Source organism: Lepus europaeus, chromosome 10 (assembly GCF_033115175.1).
Source record: "Lepus europaeus isolate LE1 chromosome 10, mLepTim1.pri, whole genome shotgun sequence".
In the NCBI taxonomy this organism is placed as follows: domain Eukaryota; kingdom Metazoa; phylum Chordata; class Mammalia; order Lagomorpha; family Leporidae; genus Lepus; species Lepus europaeus.
In genome coordinates, this window is record NC_084836.1 from 9,146,344 (window position 1) to 9,170,496 (window position 24,153).

Sequence of the window (24,153 nt, forward strand, 5' to 3'; positions counted from 1 at the left end):
CGAAGGCCGCGCCGCCTGAAGTGTTCTTCCTTCTTCAAGCACAGGCTTAGCAGAAAGTGTGAGTGTACAGCCGCGATGAAAATTCAGAGCTCAGAACCTGAAGCGTTCGTCGTAAGGGATGGGAAAATCACGAGCATCCCGGCAGTGCCACACCAAAGATGGCTGCCAGCTTCCTCCGGCCGGCGTCTCGCGCGAAGGCCAACGAGGGGCCCGGCCCTGGATTCAGCGGTTTGCCCGCGGCGAAAAAAAAGTTCTGGCCTCGAAAGCCTAAGCTCGGTGGGTGTGGAAGCACGCGGTAACCCGGCGTCGGGAAGAGACGCCCTGTGACTCTGGGGCCTGCGGTCGGAGCAGGCCGAGACGAGGCCGGACACCGGGCCGCTGCTGAGAGCCCAGGCTGGCGGGGTCCGCTGCCAGTTCAGGCCCGGGGAAGCCCTCCAGGGAGCTGTCGGCCTGCGCCCCAGGCCGGCAGAAGGCGGTCCGCGCTGCACCTGCCCGTGGGCGACCTGCGGCGGAGAGCGGGGGCCCCGTGCCTCTGCCGCTGATTGGCCGTGTGGCCGGGAGCTGGCCTCCACCCCAGATCTCACACAGCTCCCCTGCTGCACCCTGCGGGGCGCAGGTACCTGGAATACACCCCCTGCCCCGCCCCGGGGTCCTCGCGGCTGGCTCTGCCGCCCGCGGCCGTGGTCCTCCCGTGGGGACCGACCACCGGGGGAAATGGCCATGGGGTTGACGGACTTAAGCTGAAGTAGCGCCTTGACAGTAGGGACTCCATTTTGGAGCACTGAAGACTCCATTCTGGGAAAGCACCCCCCCACACACACCGTGAGACTCTGGTCTGAAACTACGATCTAAAACAGTAGAACAAAGCAGTCCACTACATCACACTTGGCAGAGCATAGGAACCCCCAGCATGATCGCTCAAGCTTGGAAGTAGAAAGGTTGCACCTGGGTTAATGATAAAAATGTAATTTGTCTCTGTCCTACATATAATTAAAACCAATACCTGGATTAATGTCAGGATTATAAGACTGTAACTGGTATTGTCAAGATTATAATTGATACTAGTTTCCCATAGGTTTTAGGTCGGCTTGACCCCGGTAACCATGTATTCCCCCCTGTTCCTAGCAACCATGTATTCCCCTCCCAATTTTGTGGGTTTTGCCTTTATAAACCCTGTTGCTTTGGGCTTCAGGGTCGAGAGTTCTTTAGGGCATGAGCCCACTCTCCACCGCCGGCAAATAAAGGACCATCAAATTTTATCAATGTGTGGAGCTCCTTTGTTCATACTCGCTCAGGTACAACAAAGCTTCCGGCCCTGAAGTCCCCAGGCCCCTTCGTTGCTCAGGGACAGTCCCCAGCAACGTCTGTTGAGCCAACATCTGTTGCTTCCCGGGCCCTTGGCAGGGAGCTCGATCCGAAATGGAGTAGCCAACTCAGACCTGGAGTAGCCAACTCAGACCGGCGGGGAAACCCGAGCAGCGGCTCACCTGCTGTGCCAGGCGCCTGGCCCGGTTTGTTTTCAAAGAAACACTTTAAAATGAGGTTATCTTTCTTTTGAAAGTTTTTTCAGTTTATTTCATTTTATTTGACACAGAGACGAGGAATTTTCAGTTTATTTCATTTTATTTGACACAGAGACGAGGAAAGACCTCTGCATCCATTGGTTCACTCCCCCAGTGCCCACAACCGCTGGGACTGGGCCAGCCCAAACCAGGAGCAGGGAACTCGGTCTCAATCCATCTCCCCACATGAGTGGCAAAGGCCCAAGTGCTTGAGCCATCACCCACGACCTCTCAGGGTGCACAGTAGCAGGAGGCTTAAAACAAAGCAGAGCTGGAACTTGGACTTGGGCCAGAGCTGGGACTTGAACTTGGGATATGGGCATCCCAAGCAGGTCCTTAACTGCTGTGCCAAATTCTTGCCCCTATCTTTCCATTCTTTCAAGAGAGAACAATGATGCAGGGGCCAGCACTGTGGCATGCTGGGTAAAGCAGCCACCTGCAGCCCCAGTATCCCATATGGATACCAGTTCGAGTCCTGGCTGCTCCACTTCCCATCCAGCTCCCAGGGAAAACAGCAGAAGATGGCCCAGTACTTGGGCTCCTGCACCCATGTGAGAGACCCAGATAAAGCTCCTGGCTTCTGGCTTTGGCCTGGCCCAGCCCTGGCCATGGTGGCCATTATAAGAGTGAACCAGTGGATGGAAGATCTCTCTCTCTCTTTCTCTCTGCCTCTGTCTCTCTGTAACTCCACCTTTTAAATAAATAAACAAATTTTAAAACAAATGAAGATACAAAGTTGTTATATTTAGAGCGTATCAGAGAATAGAAAAAGATTAAATGCAGCAATACTTATAAAAGGTCATGCACAGTGGGTGTTTGGCACATTGGTTAAGACACCACTCGGGGTCCTAGTATCCTAGTATCCCGTATCAGGGTTCGAGTTCTGCTTCCTGCTCCTGCTCACCGTGGAGGGGTCAGCAGGTGGTAGCTTGAATCCTTGGGTCCCTGCCCCAGGTTGAGTTCCCGGCTCCTGGCGGCAGCCGGTCCTGGCTCAGCCCTGGCTGTTGTGGCATCTGGAGAGTGAACCAGCTGAGGGAAGAGCTCTGACTCTGTCTCTGCCTTTCAGATAAATAAAAGATGAATTTAAATTTTCTTAAAGAAAAGAGAATGGCTGGTGCCGCAGCTCACTGGACTAATCCTCCACCTGCAGTGCCAGCATCCTGGGTTCTGGTCCCGGTCGGGGCGCTGGATTCTGTCCCGGTTGCTCCTCTTCCAGGCCAACTCTGCTGTGGCCCAGGAAGGCAGTGGAGGATGGCCCAAGTCCTTGGGCCCTGCACCCGCATGGGAGACCAGGAGAAGCACCTGGCTCCTGGCTTCAGATTGGCACAGTGCGCCGGCTGCAACGCGCTGGCTGTAGCGGCCATTGGAGGGTGAACTAACAGTAAAGGAAGATCTTTCTCTCTGTCTCTTTCTCTCACTGTCTAACTCTGCCTGTCCAAAAAAAAAAAAAGTTAAAAGTTGTTTATTTTGCTTTTTTTTTTTTTTTTGGACAGACAGAGTGGATAGTGAGAGAGAGAGAGACAGAGAGAAAGGTCTTCCTTTTTGCCGTTGGTTCACCCTCCAATGGCCACTGCGGCCGGCTCATCGCGCTGATCCGAAGCCAGGAGCCAGGTGCTTCTCCTGGTCTCCCATGCGGGTGCAGGGCCCAAGGACTTGGGCCATCCTCCACTGCCTTCCCGGGCCATAGCAGAGAGCTGGCCTGGAAGAGGGGCAACCGGGATAGACTCCGGCGCCCCGACCGGGACTAGCCTGTTAAGCCACGGCGCCAGCCAAAAGTTGTTTATTTTAATCACAAAAATTTTTGAAATCCATGCAAACACACATATTACTTTTCAGGACTTTGTGATTTTTGTGTTGTCAGCTTTTTTAAATTACAAATTGTAATTTGTGAATGTGTGATGTCTCATACAATTTCTATTGTGATTTCTCATCCCCAATAAATGTTTGCTTTCATACTTACTTTTAACAATAATCTTATTCTTTATTCTTCACTTGGATCCTCTGTTTATAACCATCAAATATATTTTATTCATTTATTTACATAGGACTTCTGCCTCTTCCAGAACACTTCAATCTGGGGAATCACAAGACAAAGGAGAGCGATAAGGGTGCTGAGAGAGACCCTGCTTCGCCGGGCAGTGGGGCTGCGCTGGGCCAGTGCGCTCTGCCGGGTCCGAGGCTGTCGCCCACCAGGGGCCCAGCTCTGAGCCTGCCCGTGTTGGGGTTCCTGCTGGACTTTGATGGAGTGCTGGTGCGGGGCCACAGCGTGACCCCTGCCTCTCTGGAAGCCTTCCACAAACTGCACCACCCCAGGGACTGTGGTTTTTGTCACAACATCCTACGACATGGCTAAGCCCAGGGGCTGCCAGCCCTGCTGGGATGCAAGGGGAATCCAGACCAAGTCATTCTCTCCCACAGCCGCATGAAGCTCTTCTCCCACAAGAGAGGCAGCTGCTGGTGTCTGGGCGGGGACCCCTGGTGGACAATGCCCAGGCGTGGCACTTTAGCAGGGAGTTGGACAGGAAGTGGAGCAGCCAGGACTCAAACGGGTGCTCTGAGAATGGGATTCCAGTGTCACAAGGGTGCTTCTCCCTGGGGAGCCGGTCCGCTGGGAGAGGAGCCTGCAGCTAATTGTAGATGGTCTCCTTAGCAACAGAAACCCCGGGACTGGCCTGGCCATGGCCTCATACCCCCATCTCCCCGCCCTGGCCAGCAACGTGGACCTCCTCTGGATGGTGGAAGCCAAGATGCCTAGGTTTGGCCACGGCACCTTCCCGTTGTGCTTGGAAACCATTCACCGGAAGGTGACTGGCAGGGAGCTGAGATACGAGGGCCCTTTGGGCAAACCAGCATCCTCACCTCCCGGTACGCAGAGGAGCTGCTCAGGCAGTGGGCGGAGTGGCGGGGCTGGGCTGCCCCCATCCGGACCTCTGTGCTGTGGGTGACAATCCTGTGTCTGATGTCTACGGGGCCAGCCTGTTTCACCGGTACCTGCAGAGGGCCCAGTGTGCTGAGGGCCTGGGGCTTGTGGAAGCAGCAGCCCTCGGCCAACCAGAGCTGCACCTCCGTCCTGGTGGGCACGCGTGTGTACAGTCCCAGGGATGTGGCGTCCACCGGGCCGGGCCCAGCAGGTGGTGAGTCCCCCTTCCACGGGCACTGGGTCCCGGCACCATGGAGGCCTCCCACACTGTGAAGGGTGTGGTCCAGGCTGTGCAGCTGGGCTGCGTGGTGAGGGCAGCACGTAGGGCGTGGGGGGCATGGGGGTGGGGGCTGCAGGTGAGTCCTGACTGCTGGGCACCCGATCCGGCCTGGTTCCTGCCCTCTGCCTGCTGTCCCACAAGCATGGTCTCAGCGGGCACCTGAAGTAGATGATGGCAGCTGAAGAAACGAGCCGGGGGCCTCTCGTGGGAGCCCCAGCACTCTGTGCCCGTCCCCTGGCAGGCTCTCAGGCCAGTCCTCGGGCTTCTGGGCCTCAGTGTCCTCCTCGTTTCAGTCGGGACTTTGGAGGAAGGGGGAGCAGTGTGGGGTGGGGTGGACGTCCCCGCGGCGCCTCGGCCCTCCTCGAGGGAACCGCGCAGGGCGGCACGGTGTGCGGCTCGCCCTCACACGGCCTTCCACTCCGTTTCAGTTCATCATGCATAGACCGGCACTGGCTTTTTTTGAATTAAAATAATCACAGTAAGTGTTCGGTGTGCTGTCTCTTGGGAAGCTGTCCGGCTGGACTGAGGGTCCTGGTCTTGTGTGCTGTGACAGAGAAGCGGCTGGGGGTCCCGGGGCCTCCGGGAGCGCCTCCAGGCCGCATCAGCCCACGGCAGGAGGGCCAGAGAGAGGGCCAGGCTCTCGTGCTGACCAACCCCCTCTGCAGCCTTCCTTCTGTGTCCGGACCGAAGCCTTGGAGCCCTGCTTCCTTCTCACTCCATTCCCACACCAGCTTTGCCCTCACGACGCACCCAGCCCAAGGCGCTTCCCCACCTGCCAGGCCCCATGCGTCTCACACCCTCGTTCTCGCATCACCCTCCTAGCCCGCTCCTTCCTCCCACTGGCCCATAAAATCACCCCGATTATAAATCTGATCTATTCTAGAGAGAGAGCGAGCGAGCGAGCGAGCGAGCTTCACTGCTGCTTCTCACTTTCCCTTCGTGGGGCTCCCGTCTCTCCATTCACCAGACAATAAGCCTCCTCCTCCCCGGGCGCCATCGTTGGGTCCCTTCTCTGTTCACCTTCCTTCACTCCCTGGGTGGCTTATCCAGCCCAGTAGGTTTAAATATCATTTCTTTTAAAAAGAAAAAGATTTATTTATTTGCAAGGCTGGGCTGCACAACAGAGAGAGAGAGAGAGAGAGAGAGAGAGAGATCTTCCATCCACTGGTTCACTCCCCATATAACCAGACAGCAGGGGCAGGAGCCAGGATTTCCATCCTGGTTCCTACATGGGTGGCAAAGGCCCAGATCCTTGGGTCATCTTCTGCTGCCTTCCCCGACACCTAGCAGGGAGCTGGGTCAGAACCAGAGAAGCCAAGACTTGAACCAGCACTCAGATATGGAATGCAGGGATCATAAGCAGCGGTTTGGTCTGCTGTGCCACAGTGCCAACCCCCCAAACATTTTCTTTCTTTCTTTTTTTTTTTTTTTTAATGAGTTCACTTGGCTCTCACTATTGATTTATCAGACTCTTAGAAGAAGAGTTTTGGTGTGTTTTTTTTAAATATTTATTTATTTATTTATTTGAGGCAGAGTTATAGACAGAGAGAGGTCTTCCATCGGCTGGTTCACTCCCCAAATGGCTGCGACGGCCAAAGCTGGGCTGATCCGAAGCCAGGAGCCAGAAGCCTCCTCCAGGTCTCTCACGTGGGTGCGGCAGTGCAAAGACTTGGGCCATCTTCCACTGCTTTTCCAGGCCACAGCAGAGAGCTGGATTGGAAAAGGAGCAGCTGGGACATGAACTGGTGCCCCTGTGGAATACCAGTGCCACAGGCCGAGGCTTAACCTACTACACCTCAGCGCCGCCCCTGGAAAAAGACATTTTTTGAAAAATTATTTATTTAAGGCCAGCGCTGCAGGAGGTTAATTCCCCGCCTGTGGCGCCAGCATCCCATATGGGCACCTGTTCTAGTCCCAGCTGCTCCTCTTCCAGTCCAGCTCTCTGCTATGGCCTGGGAAAGCAGTAGAAGATGGCCCAAGTGCTTGGGCCCCTGCTCCCACATGGGAGACCAGGAAGAAGCCCCTGGCTCCTGGCTTCAGGTCGGCGCGGTTCTGGCTGTTGCAGCCATCTGGGGAGTGAACCAACAGATGGAAGACCTTTCTCTCTGTCTCTCCCTCTCACTGTCTGTAATTCTCTCTCTCAAATAAATAAATAAAATCTTAAAAAAAAAAAGAAAAATTATTTGAGAGGCAGAGTAAGAGAGAGAGAGAGATTGATTGATTGATTTTCCATCTACTGGTTCACTCCCCAACTGAATACAACATGCTGGGCCAGGCTGAAGCCGGGAGTCAGGAACTCCACCTGGGCCGTCTTCCGCTGCCTTCCCAGGCGCATTAGAAGGGAGCCGGGGAGGGGGTCCTGTGGTAACACTGACACCCCATAGGGGTCGAGTCCCAGCTGGCCCACTTCCAATCCAGAACACGCCTGGGAAAGCAGCAGAAGGCCGAGTGGGAGACCTGAATGGAGCTCCCGGCTGCCAGCCTCACTCTGGCCCAGCCCTGGCCATTGCAGCCATCCACTTGGGGAACGCACAGGGAATGGAAGCTCTCTCTCTGTGAACCTGCCTTACAAATAAATAAATATTTTTGGCCGGTGCCGCGGCTCAATAGGCTAATCCTCCGCCTTGCGGCGCCGGCACACCGGATTCTAGTCCCGGTCGGGGCACCGGATTCTGTCCCGGTTGCCCCTCTTCCAGGCCAGCTCTCTGCTGTGGCCAGGGAGTGCAGTGGAGGATGGCCCAAGTGCTTGGGCCCTGCATCCCATGGGAGACCAGGAGAAGCACCTGGCTCCTGCCATCGGATCAGCGCGGTGCGCCGGCCGCAGCGCACCAACCGCGGCGGCCATTGGAGGGTGAACCAACGGCAAAAGGAAGACCTTTCTCTCTGTCTCTCTCTCACTGTCCACTCTGCCTGTCAAAAATAAATAAATAAATAAATCTTAAAAAAAAAAAAAAGTGTGGGGGGGGTGGTTGCTGGATCGGAGGCAGAGCAGCCGGGAGTTGACGGCACCTGCTTATTGTGATGAAGGCGTCCCGGGCAGTGGGTTCACCGGCTCCACCGTAACTGTGCTATCCCCGCCCCATTTCTGTCTCCACGCCAGACCCCGCCACTAAAGGAGCTCGTGGCACATGTGTGTACTTGATGTCTCCTAGGCCCCTCAGACTTAACACTTCCTCTCCCTCACAACCCTCGTTCAAAGCATCTGCCCCCAGGGTCCTCGCCGGCGCCACCTCGCCCGTGCTGCTGGAACAGCGACCCACGCTCCGCTCCCACCTCCATCCGTATTTACAGGACCGCATTCGAAGGGAGGCTCAGGCTATCACCGCGGAGCACGCTGCTCGCTGCTCGTTAATCTGCTTAGAAACGCGTCGCTGCCCGCGAGCAGATGGAACCAGGGCACAGCAGGAAAAGTCTGCCAGGCTCCCTTGCTCACGGTCGTTGTATTTTGCAGCCGGCCCGGGCTCTTAGACTGGCTTCGTCTCAAACCCCAGCTCCCGTGACCCCGGCATTTGTTCACGGTCCCCGCGCTGTCCTGTCCCCCTCTCCTGAGCACAGGCTCGCAGACCCTGCCGTCCCCCTGCGTGGCGGTCACATGAGGGCCCTGAAGAAGGCGGATTCTTAGCAGTCAGGACCAGACGCATCCTTGGGGATCATCTGGTGTAGGAGAAACAAAGCAAAACCCAAACCGAGGCCCGTTAGATTCTCTCAAGTCATTGGGGGAGGGTGGCTGGCACGGCGGCTGAGCCGACGCCTGGGAAGCCTGCAGCCTCTGTGGGAGTCCCTGGGTTCGAGTCCTGGCTCCGCTTCTGATTCTGGTTTCCTGCCGCACACAAGGGAGACCTGGATTGAGCTCTGTCTGGGTTCTGGCTCTAACCTGCCCCAGCCCCAGATGTAGTGGGCGTTCAGAGTGAACCAGCAGATGGAAGCTCTCTCTCTCTCTCTCTCTCTCTGATTCTCTGCATTTCAAGTAAGACGACGATAAATAAATACAACTTTAACAATAAAGATAATTCCCAGGGCAGGCTTTTGGCCGAGTGGTTAAGGGTTGTGACAGGTGTCCCACAGCCGATCTGTCTCTCTGGCTCCTGAGCCCGGGTTCCTGCTAACGTAGACCCTGGCAGACAGCAATGACAGCTCCGTTAGGTTCCTGCCACCTACCTGGGAGCAGAGGATGGAGTTCCTGCCTCTAGGTGTTGGCCTGGGGCCCAGGCCTGTCTGCTGGGGACAGCAGAAGAGACCCCCCCCCCCTTAAATAATTTAAAAATACATATGTAGGGGCAGGTGTTGTGGCACATGGGTTAAGGTGATGGCTCAACTACAACCTACGTGGGAGACCCAGATGGAGTTTTGGGTTCCTGGCTTCATGGGTGCCACCAAGACTGGAGCCAGGCTTCCCACAGCTTTCAGCTAACAAAGCAATGGAAGAGAGGACTTTTTTTTTTTTTTTCCCAGAGAGAGAGAGATATCTTCCATCAGCTGGTTTATTCCCCAAATAGCCACAACACCTGGGACCAGGCCTGGCAGAAGCCAGGAGCTTCTTCTGGGTCTCCCACGGGGGTGCAGGGGCCCATCTTCCGCTGCTTTCCCAGGCGCATCAGCTGGGAGCTCGATCGGAAGTGGAGCAGCCGGGACTCAAACCAGCACCCGTATGGCACTACAGCCATAGGCTTAATCTTCTATGCCACCTACCCCGAGAGGACTTTTCTAATTTGTGTGTCCACTCTATTTGAAAGACAGAAAGAGACAGAGACAGAGAGATCTCCCATTCACTGGTTCATTCCCCCAAATCCCACAACAGTCAGGGTTGGGTCGAGCCAAGGAAAGGAGCCAGAACGTCCACCTGGCTCTCCCACACGGCGGCAGGGACCCCGGTCTTCAGTCATCACCGGCTGCCTGCAGGGCACACATCAGCCGGAAGCTGGACGGGAAGCAGAGGAGCTGAGACTTGAACCAAGCACTGCCGAGTGGGAGGCGAGAGCCCAGGCAGCCCAGGCAGAGTTTCACCGTGGTGCCAATGCCTGCCCCGGGGGAAGACCAGTTTGGCCTCAGACAGGTCTGGGATCAAATACCAATTCCTCAGCTTTGCAGCCCTGGCCCCTTGGGACAATTCACATACCCGCTCAGCGCCTCAGTGTTCCCATCCACAAAATGGGCACGGTAACAGTCTACCCGCTCAGGCTCTTGTGGGGGAGCAGCGAGTGATGGACAGAGTGGCACGCGGCCCACTATGCTTGTTGCTAGCCACTGCCTGCAGCACCAGCATCCCGTGAGGCCGCTGGTTCGAGTCCCGGCCGCTCCACTTCCAGTCCCGCTCCCGTCTAATGCCCTGGGAAAACAGCAGAGGATGGGCCGAGTCCTTGGGCCCCTGCGCCCACGCGGGAGACCCAGGAAATCTGGTTAGGGCTCCGGCCGTTGTGGCCGTTCGGGGAGTGAACCAGCGGGTGGAAGCGCGCTCTGACCTGTAAGTCTGCCTTTGAAATAAATCTTTAAATAGAGAAAACCTATTCCCGCACAGCTCGTGGACAAACCTCTACGTCTTAACATAGCTCCCCTTCCCTACCTTTTCATTCATTGATTTTAAATAAAACCCATCTATACTGAGCGTGGCTGCTTCATTTTCTTCCTTTGTGATTGGCTGAGGCGCCTGCCCGTTATCTTTGTTGGGAGGGGAATGCTTCTTAAATTCAGCTGTTTTATTTGCTCCGGTAGCGACGTACGGCCGGGACTGCGGGCACCTCAAATCTGTGATTGGTCGCTACGTCCGCCATTCACGCCGCCAGAAACCCCCGTCCAATTCTTTTGCTTGTACTATGCGCTGCCTTCCCGATTGGCTGTTGGGGTTTAAGCGAGAGGCGTCGTCATTGGCTCCGGCGGCCAGAGCCCGCCCACGCTCCGTTGCCGTGGTTGCAGGCCCGGCCCGCCCGCCCGCTCGCTGACAGCGAGGCTTGGGGCGGAGGGAAGTGGGTCCGTTGGTCGGTCGGGAACGAGGCTGTGGCGGCCAGGCCCGCGCCGAGGGTTGCCATGGCAGCCGCCGCCGGGGGCGCGGACGACGAGCCGCGCTCGGGCCGCTCGAGCTCGGAGGGCGAGTGCGCCGTGGCGCCGGAGCCGCTGACGGGCGCCGAGGGCCTCTTCTCCTTCGCCGACCTCGGCGCTGCGCTGGGCGGCGGCGGCGGCGCGGGCCTGGCGGCGCGGGCGTCCGGCGGGGCGCAGTCCCCGCTGCGCTACCTGCACGTCCTGTGGCAGCAGGACGCGGAGCCGCGCGAGGAGCTGCGCTGCAAGATCCCCGCCGGCCGGCTGCGGCGAGCCGCCAGGCCGCACCGCCGCCTCGGGCCCACGGGCAAGGAGGTGCACGGTGAGGCGCGGGCCGCCTGGGGCGGGGGATCGGCCCGGGCCGGAGCCCCCGGCGGGGCCTTGAGTGAGGGTCGCAGTGAGGGCTGCTGTGGATCGGGGCGCTCGGGCCTCCCGCGACGGGCCCTGGGGGTTGTTCGTAGGCCAGGAAGTGGGGTGCTCCAGGCCCGTCGTCTTGTTCAGGTGCACGGCTCTGCCACGCTGCTCAGCCTCGGTTTTCCCATCTGTGACATGGATGTAGTAGCCGCCTTCCGGGGTGTTGCAGGGCTGAGCCGTTGCCTGCCCCACGCCCGCCCCGGGCGATGCGCGGCCATCTGTGATCCCACAAGAACTTGAAGTCCTTCCCATTGCACGGGTGACGGGGAAGCTGACGCTCCGGGAAAATTGTCTTTTTTTTTTTTTTTTTTAAGATTTATTTTATTTATTTGAAAGAGTTACAGCAGAGAGAGGTAGAGACAGAGAGAGAGAGAGAGAGAGAGAGGTCTTCCATCTGCTGGTTCACTCCCCAGATGGCCGCAACGGCCGAGCTGCACCGATCCAAAGCCAGGAGCTTATTCTGGGTCTCCTATGCGGGTGCAGGGGCCCAAGGACTTGGGCCATCTTCCACTGCTATCCCAGGCGATAGCAGAGAGCCGAATCAGAAGTGGAGCAGCCAGGACTAGAACCGGTGTCCATATGGGATGCCAGTGCTTCAGGCCAGGGCTTTAACCCGCTGCGCCACAGCGCTGGCTGAGAAATTGTCTCATGGTAGGGTCTTAGGGAGCTGTTCTGGTAAAGCTGTTCCGGTGTTGGGGCGCCAGATTAGCCAGGCCGAGCCCCTTGCTCGGGCTTGTCCAGCGTATTGTCGTCTCCGTAGAAACCGAGGCTCTGAAGACCCAAGGACGAGGGCTTTTAGGGCCCCTTCCAGGACTCCCGGACTCGGCCGTGTCCGGTGGTAGCTAAAGACTGAGCACTTGCAGTGCCGTCCGAGCCGCGTAGGGAGGCGGGTGCCGTCTGGCAGTTAGGGTGCCGTCCTGGCCGCCTGCAGCCCACAGCGGGGCGCCTGGCTCTGTGCCCAGCTCTGGCTCCTGCACCACCAAGGGTGGGCCTTGGGGGGCGGCGGCGATGGCTCACGCACGGGGCTACCTGCTGCCGTGTGGGAGACCTGGATTGAGCTCCCAGGCCCCTCTGAGGCCAGGCCCCACCCTGGCCCTCGCAGGCATCCGGGGAGTGACCCCACACACAGACGCTTGCTTTCGGTGTGGCTGTCCCTCTCTCAAAAGCCGCCAAGTACTCTATGCATGTACGGAATCGTTGTGTGTGGAAGTGTAATTTTTGGCCATTTCTCTGATGACAAAGGCCATGCTGTATGGTGTTCTCCAACACAGAGGTCGTGTCATGGACGGGCAGTAAACTTCTGCTTAGGAATCACCAGGCTTAGGTGATCAGCCTCATACCTAATTAGGAAAACAGTCTCCTTTGAGACTGACCTGTTTGGGAGGAGAAAACAAGCATGAGATTGCCCACGTAACGGGCGCAGAGCCCCCACCAAGAGCCCCCAGTGTCTGCAGCCACGGCTGGCGACCGCTCCGCCTTGTTTTGCCAGTGGAGACCCCGAGGTCAGCCGGCCTGCCCTGTCCCACCAGCCACGGCAAGGGCCGGAGACGAGATCTGGGCCCCAGGGTCGGGGAGGGTTTGCTGCAGAACGCGGGTTTCAGCCGGCATACCCGTTTCTGCGCGCCCCAGGGCAGTGTCGCTCGTGTGCGGCACCTTTCCGGCCCCTTGGATCCTTCCGTGGCGGAAGGGTGGGCTCACCAGGGAGCCGCCCTCCGTCTGTGTTATCACAGCGATTGTCTTTATCTCTTCACAGCGCTGAAAAGGCTGAGGGACTCGGCCAACGCCAATGACGTGGAAACAGGTGAGTGTGTGCAGTGGGCCCAGCGCTGGGGACCCGTGGGCTGGCTGGGGAAGAGAGAGAGCCTGGTCGCCAACGCCCGGGAGGACCGTCTGCCTGCTGCCCCGACACTGGCTCACCGTGCTTCCGGTCAAACTGCAGACGCCTTGCAGGCAGGGGGTGAGCCTGGCTGGCGCAGGCCCTCAGCCGCCTGTGCTGGCCTGTCCCCTGCACCTGCTGATGTCATAGCATTTACGACCCTGCGGGCCTCCTGGTGTGCAACTGGATCTACTTCTCTATCCGTGGCACCGAGCACGGTCTTTGGTAAAGGGTGGATGTTCATTTCGGAGCCTCTGGGCTGATGGTAGTGAGCACTGACCTTGACGGCCAGCGGTCGTCTGCACGGGCCGCCCAGTGAGAGCCCGGTGAGGGCAAGTGGTTTTCCATGCCGAGCTGACGGCCGTGAATGGCACGGGTGGGCCCCTGGCAGGCCCATGCCCTGCCTGGTTTTCCTCTTGCTCTCCAGCCCTCCCTAGTGGGCAGGGCAGTGGCAGGACAAGCCAGAGGACAAATGTTTCATGTGTCCAGGGACTTAGATCTTCCTGGGAGGCGCTGGCAGTTTTCTGGCGGCTTTAATCCCCACGCGTGCAGTGGCTTCAACAACACAGATTTGTTGCTGTACAGCTACCCAGGGGAGGCGTGCAGTGCAGGCGGGCAGGGGCGCATGTCTTCGGGAGGCTCCTTTCCCAGCCCCTGCGTTCCTGGGCTTGGGCCCCCCTCCATCTGCACAGCCAGCACCAAGGGCTGAGGCTGCCCTGGTCCTTCTTGGTTCTTAGAGCAGGGAAATTCTCTGACTTGCGAGGACCCGCGAGGTCACACGGAGCCGGGAGGGTCTCCGCGGCTCACAGCTCTTCCCTCCACAAGTCTGCGGAATCCTGCTGCCGTGGGGGCCGCACAGCCACTCGTTCCGGGGAGAGCACGTGGCCTTCTCTGGGGCCGTCGCTCTGCCTGTCTCCAACGACGTGTTGTGTTTGGTGGTGGCCTGCTGGCACCCACAGCTAAAACGGGAGCGTCAGTTGAGGGCCACGGGGTGTAGGAGCCCAGTTACTGCGGGCAGGGGGCGCGGTGGTTAACGCGGACAGCCGGGGCATCGCACCGTGGGCCCTGAGCTCCCGTCCCTGGGGCAGCAGCAGGCCAGAGCCTGGCCTGCTGTTCCACTTTCCATCGTGGCCTCTTTCTCGTGAGCTTCAGTGTCTGGAGTATTTGAGCAGAAACTTAGGTAGCTTTTCTTTTTCTTTTTAAGATTTATTTATTTATTTATTTGAAAGAGTTACAGAGAGGAGAGACAGAGGGAGAAGGAGAGAGAGAGAGAGAGAGAGATCTTCCATCCAAATGGCCAGCACTGGGCTAGCCGAAGCCAGGAGCCAGGAGCTTCTTCCAGGTCTCCCACGCAGGTGCAGGGGCCCAACCACTTGGGAATCCTCCACTGCTTCTCCAGGCCATTAGCAGGGAGCTGGATCAGAAGTGGAAGAGCCCAGACACACACCGGCGCCCATATGAGATGCTGGCATCACAGGTGGTGGCTTTGCCTGCTACACCATAGCCTTGGCCTCCTAGAAAGTTTTTTAGGGAAAAATACTAAGCATTGTTTTAAATATCTCTAGTGTGTGGCCAGAGGGTATAGGTTATACTCACCTTCCACAGAAAGTGTGGTTCAAGTTAAACTTGGGGTTTTTTGTCCTGGCAGAAGTGCTGTAACTTTCCCTTCAGAGCCCCTTGGTTTTCCAGGCGCCTGCAGGGCTCCGAGGGGAAGCAGCCTGTGGGTTTAGCCTCCTCACCCCTGTGCTTCTGTGGTTCACATTCTGTGTTCTTTGCAGGTTTATATTTTAAATATGAAAATAATAATGCACTTAAAGTATCTCAAGGGGGAGGCATTGCAACCCCATGGTTAAGCCAGGGCTTTGCCCGTCACACACGGCAGCGCTGGTTTGAGTTCAGCTGCTGCTGCTCTGGTCTGGCTTCCTCCTGGTGTATGTGGAGGCGGCAGATGGTGGCCCAGAGACCTGTGTCCTTGCCACCCACAGGGGGACCCAGGTGGAGCTCCTGGCTCCTGGCTTTGGCCTGGCCCAGCCGTGGTTCTTGTGGGCATTTGGGGAGTAAAGCAGGGGTGTTGGAAGATCTCTCTTCACTCTGCCTTTCAAATAAATTTTTTAAAGTTTTTATATTAGAGAAATATACAAGAAAAACATCCATAATGCCAGCAAAGGACATAATTTGTTATTATTCCGGTGAACATCTTCCAGTCCTTATTCCTAGGCATAGGAATTTTCCTTATGGGCTTGCAAACTGCTGTACATGTATTTTGTAGCATTTATAATTTTTTGTGTATCATAAACGTTTTTCATAGAATTTGTAACCATATATTTTTTCAAAATGGAAGCATATTTTTCGTACATACAAAATTAATACATTACTGTATGGCTCTTTTTTTAAGGTTTATTTATTTATTTGAAAGTGTTACACAGAGAGAAGAGAGGCAGAAAGAGAGAGAGAGAGGTCTTCCATCCGGTGGTTCATTCACCAACTGGCCACAATGGCCGGAGCTGAGCCAATCCGAAGCCAGAAGCCAGGAGATTCTTCCAGGTCTCCCATGTGGGTGCAGGGGCCCAAGGACTTGGGCCATCTTCTACTGGTTTCACAGGCCATAGTAGAGAGCTGGATCAGAAGAGGAGCAGCCGGGACTAGAACTGGCGCCCATATGGGATGCCAGCGCTTCAGGCCAGGGCGTCAACCCGCTGCGCCACAGCGCCAGCCCCTGTATGGCTTTTTTAAAGCTTGTGAGATAGAAAACAAAGCATCACTTTATAACTTCATTCTCCACTTGGAACCACATGTTTTTAAAACAGATTTATTTATTTACTTGTAAGGCAGAGTTATAAAAAGAGAGGAAGAGAGCTCTTTCATCAGCTGGTTCACTCTTCAAATGGCCACACTGCTGATGCTGGGCTGGGCTGGAGCCAGGAGCCTGGAACTGCGTCCAGGCCTCCCCATGGGTGTCAGGGGCCCCAGCATGTGGGGCGTCTTCTGCTGCGTTCCCAGGCGCGTTGGCAGGAGCTGGATGGGAAGTGGAGCGGCCGGGTGGAGTCTGCGCTCACGCGGGATGCTGTTGTTGCAGACGGTGGCTTGTTCGCTGCACTACAACACCGGCTCCACAAGGCTTTTTTTTTTTTTTTCGAGATTTATGTATTTGAAAGACAGTTACAGAGAGGCAGAGAGGGAGAGGGAGAGAGAGAGAGAGAAAGGTCTTCCATCTGCTGGTTCACTTCCCAATTGGTCGCAACAGCCAGAGCTGAGCTGATCCGAAGCCAGGAGCCAGGGGCTTCTTCTGGGTCTCCCATGTGGGTGCAGGGGCCCAAGCACTTGGGCCATCTTCTACTGCTTTCCCAGGCCACAGCAGAGAGCTGGACTGGAAGAGGAGCAACCAGGACTAGAACCTGGGGTGCCGGCGCCGCAGGCGGAGGATTAGCCTAGTGCACCATGGCGCCGGCCCCAGAACCATGATTTTTAAAAATGAATTGTAGCCGCTATTTGTAACAAAAGCATGCTATTACTACAAAGGGACAAAGTAAGAATTAGTTATATATTTGCACATTGGCTTTTCAGTTTTAAAATTACTTTCTGGGGATTATTACATTAAAAAGTATGCATGTTATGGAGCCAGCGCTATGGCACAGTAGATTAAAGCCCCAGCCTGCAGCGCTGGCATCCCACACGGGTGCCGGTTCGAGTCCTGGCTGCTCCTCTTCCAATCCAGCTCTCTGCTATGGCCTAGGAAAGCAGTAGAAGATGGCGCAAGTCCTTGGACCCCTGCACCCATGTGGGAGACCCGGAAGAAGCTCCTGGCTCCTGGTTTTGGATCAGCTCAGCTCTGGCTGTTGCAGCCATTTGGAGAGTGAACCAGCAGGTGGAAGACCTCTCTCTCTCCCTCTCTCTCTCTCTCTCTGGCTCTCTGGCTCTGCCTCTCTCTGTAACTCTGTCTTTCAAAGAAATAAAATAATTATAAAAAAATAAAAAGTATGCATGTTTTGATGGTTCCTGATAGAGGTTGCTAAAGAACTTTGTTTCTCTCTCTTTTTTAAAGATTTATTTATTTGAAAGGCAGAGTTTCAGAGAGGCAGAGGCAGGGAGAGAGCTATCTTCCATCTGCTGGTTCACTACTCAAATGGCCACAATAGCCAGAGCAGGGCTGATCCGAAGCCAGGAGCCTGGAGCTTCTTCCAGGTCTCCCACGTGGGTGCAGGAGCCCAAGGATGTGGGCCATCTTCTACTGCACCAGCACCCATATGGGATGCCAGCACTGCAGGTGGCAGCTTTATCCTCTATGACCGAGCGCTGGCCCCACTAAAGTGCTTTCTAAAAATATTGTAAAAATCATAGAAATGGAACTGGGCATTTTCAGTTCCTTTCTTTTCTTTTCTTTTCTTTTCTTTTCTTTTTTTTTTTTAAGATTTACTTATTTATTTGAAAGGCAGAGTTAGAAAGAGAGTTACACAGAGAGAGCGAGATCTTCCAACTGCTGGTTTACTCCCCAGATAGCTGCAACAGCAAGAGATAGGAATAGGCCAGGCCAAAGCCAGGAGCCAGGAGCTTCTTCTGGGTCTCCCACTTGGATGCAGGGGCCCAGGATCTTGGGCTGTCCCCTGCTGCTTTCCCAGCAGCACTAGCAGGAAGCTGGATTGGAAGTGGAGCAGCCAGGACTGGGACCGGCACTCATGTGGGATGCTGGCGCTGCAGGCGGCAACCTAACATGCTATGCCGCAGCGCAGCCCCACCTTCCTTTCCTCACTCAGCCCATCAGTAGCACTCATTAGGCAAATACTGATGGCGAGGCACAGTGAGACCCAAATTATAAACAGAGAAAACTCTAGGAGCATTTGGGGCTGGCACTGTGGTGCAGCGGCTAAGCTGCCACCTACAACGCCAGGATCCCGCTCCAGAGCACCAGTTCGAGTCCCGGCTGCTCTGCTTCCCTTGCGGCTCCCTGCTAATGCACTTAGGAAGGCAGCGGAAGATGGCCTGGGCCCTGCACCCACGTGGGAGACCCAGACGGAGTTCTAGGCTCTCAGCTTCAGCCTGGCCACTGCTGCCATCTGGGAGTGAGCCAGAGGTAGATCTCTGTCTGTCTCTCCCTCTCTTTGTCACTGCCTTTCAAATAAGTAAAAGTAGATCTTTAACGTGTGTGTGTGTGTGACTATAAAGTGGCACTGTTGTGAAAGCCCGCAGAAAGCTGAGTGATGTGTGTGTTTGGAGAGGTGTGAGGTCTGGAGCCGTGACACAGGGTTTACACCCCAGCTTTGCCTCCTGTTCCCTGGGGAATGCAGCCTGGGCCCTTGATGCTCTCTCTGGGCCGAGCCTGAGCCTTCGGATCAGAAAGGACCTGTAAAAGGGCCGTGGCCCTTGCTAGGCCCTGGAGGGCTCCGCCGCGGGTTCCTGCCTGGCTGGTGCCCGCGTCCCGGGCTCTGGCTCGGGGTGGGGTGAGCAGGGCTCTGAGGGGCGCTAAAGAGGGAGCTGCGGGCGAGACTGAAGCGGCCTCGCGTAAATGGTGCTGGGCAGCAATTTTCCCGTTTCCACTGGGCGTGGACATTAGCACGTAATGCCTCGCATCTTCTAGCGCCTCTGCCTCTCGGCACAGGAACTTCGCGTCCATTATCTCAGCAGAGTGGCTCTCGGTCGGCAGGGCTCGGCTCACTCCATTTGCAGGGGGCTGGGGCCCCCATCCAGGCCTTGCTCTCCCGCCGGCTCTGTGTGCTGCCCCGTGCTGTGGGTGGCGCAGTCCTCTCTTTCCCCCACGGCTTGGTCTGTGTGGCTGCAGAGCCTGCGCTGTCCACTGCAGGCTGCCCCCGGCCGAGTCCAGCTGGCACGGATGGTCCCCAGGCTGAGGATGGGGTCGCGGTCTGTGCGGGGGGTCTCTGTCACTCTAGACCCTCTTTCCAGAGGCCCGGGAGCCTCTGGCGACATTCTGTCCCTCTGCACAGTCTGGGCCCCCACATCGGCGCCCTCAGGAGACCAGCCCCTACCGTGATAGCCCCTGTGGAGCCGGCACCTTCCTGGGGGCCGGCCTTCCCACCTGCTGTCCAGGCCTGGTCTGCAGGGACCCTAGCATCCCGCCCCGCCCGCTGGGGACTGCAGCTGAGCTAACGCTGCCGCTGTCTCGCCCGTCCCCTCCCTCTGTCTTGGTGACGTCAGTGCAGCAGCTGCTGGAAGACGGCGCGGATCCCTGTGCAGCTGACGACAAGGGCCGCACGGCTCTCCACTTCGCCTCCTGCAATGGCAATGACCGCATCGGTGAGTCCTGGGGGAGGGAGGGGCAGGCGTGGCAAGCAGTGTCTCGGGGGGGGGGGGGGGGGCGCGGCTGGCTGCACAGCCTCGGGATGCCCACGTGTGCTGGGGACTGGCAGCCTGGCACCTGAGTGCCCTGGCCCTCGCCCTCCCCAGGGTGAAGACCGGGCAGGGGCAGGCCTAGGCCTCAGAGGTCTGCATTCAGGCACCGTTGACTCAGGCAGCCACAGCAGTGGCTCCTTTTATTAAAGGAAAAAGTGATGGTGTGACTTGTGGGGTGTGTATGTGTGTGTGTGCGCTCACGCTGGGGGAACCACCACCAGACAAGATGGAGAATATCTCCCGGTCCTCTCCCCCGGGGGGACCTTGTCTACCACGACTGGGGTTCCCTGTTTGTGGAGTTCACGTCCGTGGAAGCCCCCGGCGTGCTCTTTCGGTCACCGCTATGTCCGCGCGGCCATCCGTGCTTGCGTGTGTGCCGGGAGTTTGCCTCCCCACGGCCCGGTATGACACAGCCCTGGCCCCATCATGCCCCATTGGCATTGGCGTGGCTTCCAGGTGACCGTTCTTGTACGTACACGCCCTCACCTGTAGGGGGCAAAGTCCGGAGTGGAAGCCTGGCGGCTGTCTCCCCAGGTGGGTGCTGATGGGCCGAGAGCACCACACCTTCCCACACCCCTGCGGGAACCCTCTCTGTCTTTGCACTCAGCGTTCTGGCTGGGCTCTAATTTGCATTTCTCCGCCAGCACTTATTAGCCGTTTGAACATCCTCCTTTGTGCGTGTCTGTTCAAGTCCTTGGGCCATTTTCCCACACAGCGTTTTGTGTTCTGCACACAAGTCCCTGACGTAAAGGGTGACGTGCTTCTCGGCCTGCCTTTTGTTCCCTGAATGACGTCTTTTGAGTTACACAGATTTCTAGCACGGACAGTTTATCAGTGTCCTCTTACGGCTAGTGTTTCTGCACTTGTCACCGGGATGCTGGGTGTTCTCCCGGAGCCTGGCTGTTGTGGCTTTCACACTTACACCCGTGACGCCTCTCATTGCTTGCTGGATATCACCTGAGGCTCAGCCTGGTCGCCCTGTCCCCTGTCCTAGACTCAGCCCGTCCATCAGGAAGTAGGCAAACCCGGCCGATGGCACAGCCCTGGCGCTCAGGGGGCCCAGAGACCTCCCAGGAGGGCAGGGTGACATTGTCCACAGGCCTCGCTGTGGAGGACGAAACACGCCCTGCAGAGCCCGTGCCTGCAGCCACTGCTGCTGGGAGAATGCTCAGCTGTGAGGTCTCGGACCCCAACACCTGCCAAGGCCAGGAGGCCCCGGAGCCCCCAGGTCCTGCCCTGGAGTCCTGCCCGTGAATCTGTTGAGCCAGTTGTGACTAGTTGGGGGACAACAGGGAGGCGCAGTGCCGTCCGGGTCCCACACTCTGTGCACTGCGCAAGGCCCTGCTAGCACAGGAAGGCGCCCCACTGCCTCACCGTGGCGGGAAGCGGGGGTGATGGCCGCCTCCCACAGGCCTCCTGGGCTTCCCTCTTTTCAGTGCAGCTCCTCCTGGACCATGGGGCCGATCCCAACCAGCGCGACGGGCTGGGGAACACACCGCTCCACCTGGGTAAGTGCCTCCTGAGTTGTCCAGACAGCTGCTGGGCCGCATAGACGGGCTCCCAGCAGGTTCTCCCAGCATGGGGTGGGGGGAGAGCCCGACCCACCGGCTGCTGTCCCACCGGCCTGGGTCCACGGCTTTCCAGGCTCTCGGGAGTCAGCTCTGCCCTTAGCACAGCTGCTCTGGCAGCCCCACTGGGCAGGTGCAGTGCGAGGCCTTGGCTGGATGCAGCCCTCACCGGCTTGCGCTGTCACTTGTGCCGGGCAGGTCCCTTCTGCAGGCCTCAGTTTCCTCGGCCATGCAGGGAGGGACTTGGACTTGATGGCTGGTGACCCCTCCCCAAGGGGCATCACTTGGCACAGGCTTGCCCCCTCTTGCAGGCACACAGGGCCAGACTGTGGGTCCTGAACTCTTTTTTTATGTATATAGATTTATTATTTGAAAGAGTTGCAGAGAGATAGGGAGAGACAGAGATCGAGCTTCCATCCACTGGTTCACTCCCCAGAGTTGGGCCAGGCTGAAGCCAGGAGCCAGGAGCTTCTTCAGGTCCCCATATCGGTGGTAGGGGCCCAAGCAATTGGGCTGTCTTCCTCTGCTCTTCCCAGGCCATTAGCAGGGAGCTGGATCAAAAGTGAAGCAGCCAGGGCCAGGGCTGTGGCGTAGCAAGTAAAGCTCCCGCCTGCAGCTCTGGCATTCCATATGGGCGCCAGTTGGAGTCCTGGTTGCTCCACTTCCAATCCAGCAGGAAAAGCAGCAGAGGAGGGCCCAAGTGCTTGGGCCCCTGCACCCACGTGAGAGACCTGGATGAAGCTCCTGCCTTTGGCCCAGTCCTGGCCATTGCAGCCATTTTGGGAGTGAACCAGTGGATAGAAGACCTCTCTCTGTCTCTCTGCCTCTGCTTCTCCCTCTCTCTAACTCTGACTTTCAAATAAATAAATAAATCTTAAAAAAAGAAAAAGGGAAGCAGCTGGGACTCAAACTGGCGCCCACATGGGATGCCGGCACCGCAGGCGGTGGCTTTACTTGCTGCGCCACAGTGCCGGCCCCGGGTTCTGAATTCTTACATCTGTTCCTCCCCAGCGGCCTGCACCAACCACGTCCCTGTGATCACCACACTGCTGCGAGGAGGTAGGTGGCTTCTTCCCCTCCCCCATCCTCTCCTTCGCCCCAGCGTGATCGCTCCCGCCTGTCCTTGCAGGGGCCCGGGTCGATGCCCTGGACCGAGCCGGGCGCACGCCCCTGCACCTGGCCAAGTCGAAGCTGAGCATCCTGCAGGAGGGCCACTCCCAGTGCCTGGAGGCCGTACGACTGGAGGTGAAGCAGGTGAGCCGCCTTCGGCACCGCCCTCACCGCACGTGCGCCCGCGCTGGCCCCTGCTCCGTGGTGCCTGCTGGCAGCAGCCTGGGCTCCCTGTGTCCCGGGGGGCCTAGGTAGCCGGCTCACCCTCTGTTCCAGATCATCCAGATGCTGAGGGAGTACCTGGAGCGCCTGGGGCGCCACGAGCAGCGCGAGCGGCTGGATGACCTCTGCACCCGCCTGCAGATGACAAGCACCAAAGAGCAGGTGAGCCGCAGCCTCGGGGCCAGTGCACCCAGCCCGCTGCAGCCTGACCTCGAATCAGGCTGTGCCTGTGGGGCGGCAGCCCCCATGGTCCGCAAGCCTCTGCCCGCTCCCGTTGATGCTCGTGGCCGGCTCTCCTGGGCAGCCTGAGACCGCCTGCTGTCGAGTAGGAAGCTTGGTCAGCTGTTCCATAGTCAGCCCAGCGGGTGGCCCAGGAGGAGGAGGAGCCACGCCTGCCTTCTCTGCGGTGTTGGGGGAGAGGAGCGGGGACCCTGGCACCCTGGAACAGCCTGGGTTTTGTCCTGCAGGTGGACGAAGTGACCGACCTCCTGGCCAGCTTTACCTCTCTGAGTTTGCAGATGCAGAACATGGAGAAGAGGTAGCAAGAGAGGGTCCCTGCCTCCTCGCTTGCCACTGCCCCTTCCCGCCCCCACTGCGCTCATTCAAAGCAAAAGCCGGGTGTCTGGCGAGGACTTGACCTTCATCCCCAGATGCTGGGGGCGGAGGCATGATTTCTGCCACCTCAGAACTGCTCCCCTGGTCTCCATCATCTCTGTGGGCCAGGACCATTGTCCCCCACTTCTTCCTCCAGCTCCTGCTGCACCATACCAGTCCGTGCAGGCACACTGTAGCTCTGTGTGACAGGCACTACGTGGGTTCCACTTGTCCCACGGCCTCCCTGGGCCCTCAGCAGGCCCCAGAGCCTCCTCTGCTCCTTCCCTGCCATGTTGGCTTAGGACAGGCCAAGGGCACTGCCACTGGGCCTCATGGTTTGGCCTTGTGCCTCTCACCAGCGCTGAGACGGACTTGTCGCCTGACCTTTGAGGAGACACTGCAGTGAGCTTCCGTAGCTGGAAGGGGGAGGGTGGGTGATGCTTAGGCCTTAAAAATACCGTGTTAGGACCCTGCCGAGCCCGAAGCAGCGTCTGCAGCCCCTTTCCTCCCAGCCATCGGAACCCCAGGAGGGTGTGGCAGTTTGCAGCCCGGGTGTAGGAGGCTGCTAGTGGCTGCTGAGTGTCCGTCATGAATTCCAGGATCCCGTGACCCTCGCTTTGGATGGCAGAGGGGCTCTGTAGTGACGCTGTGTCCCAGGGCCGTGGCCGGGGAGAGTACCCTGGGTGCCTGGGTGGGATGTGTAGTCACAGGGATCCTACCGGCGGAAGCCGGAGACGTGAGCGGAAGTGGGAGCTACGCCGATGGACGGACGCGAGAAGCTGGCGTAACCCCAGGAGGGGGCTGCGAGCCGAGGAAGCTGGAGAGGCAAAGAAATGGTTCTTTACTCGGAATTCCAGGAGAGCCGGCCCTGCTGACACTTGCCTGTGGCTCAGTGAGACTGAACCTAAAAGTCTGGCCTCCAGAACTGTAAGAAAATAAAGCTGTGTGAAGGCAGCAGCTGTGGCGGTTGTTAGAGAAGCCCGGGAGACAGTCCAGCGGCCAGGGCTGGAGGCTTTCCGCACTCACAGTGGTGGCCACCCCCGCCCGCGGGGACGGGTGCTCCGTTGGCTGGGGATGGGGACGGGCCAAAGGAGTCTGCTCACAGGGGTCTGCTCACAGGGGAAGCCAAAGGGAGGCCTCCGCCTGCCCCACCCTGCCCTTCCCCAAGGAGGCCTCTCAGACGGCCGCCACCCATTTCCCCACACTTCTATGTGCCTGCAACAGCCAGAGCTGAG

At 57.9% G+C, this 24,153-nt stretch overlaps 1 protein-coding gene and 1 pseudogene across 3 annotated transcripts; both read left to right on the forward strand.

The window, feature by feature from the left end:
* Positions 1–75: 75 nt before the first annotated feature.
* On the forward strand, positions 76–5,204 carry LOC133767478 (haloacid dehalogenase-like hydrolase domain-containing 5; annotated as a pseudogene).
* A 5,501-nt stretch (positions 5,205–10,705) lies between these two features.
* On the forward strand, positions 10,706–23,867 carry ANKRD54 (ankyrin repeat domain 54). 3 transcript variants are annotated; one of them, XM_062202864.1, is made up of 8 exons: positions 10,706–11,114; positions 12,960–13,007; positions 19,230–19,328; positions 20,861–20,932; positions 22,004–22,051; positions 22,122–22,246; positions 22,379–22,486; positions 22,792–23,867. In XM_062202864.1, exons 1-8 carry the CDS (start codon positions 10,784–10,786, stop codon positions 22,864–22,866), a joined length of 906 nt encoding a protein of 301 aa, XP_062058848.1. In that variant the 5' UTR covers positions 10,706–10,783; the 3' UTR covers positions 22,867–23,867. The 3 variants fall into 3 exon arrangements, with proteins under 3 accessions (XP_062058848.1, XP_062058849.1, XP_062058850.1); XM_062202865.1 differs by having other exon boundaries at positions 20,866–20,932; positions 22,792–22,879; XM_062202866.1 differs by having other exon boundaries at positions 11,023–11,114; positions 19,235–19,328.
* The last annotated feature ends 286 nt before the right edge of the window (positions 23,868–24,153 follow it).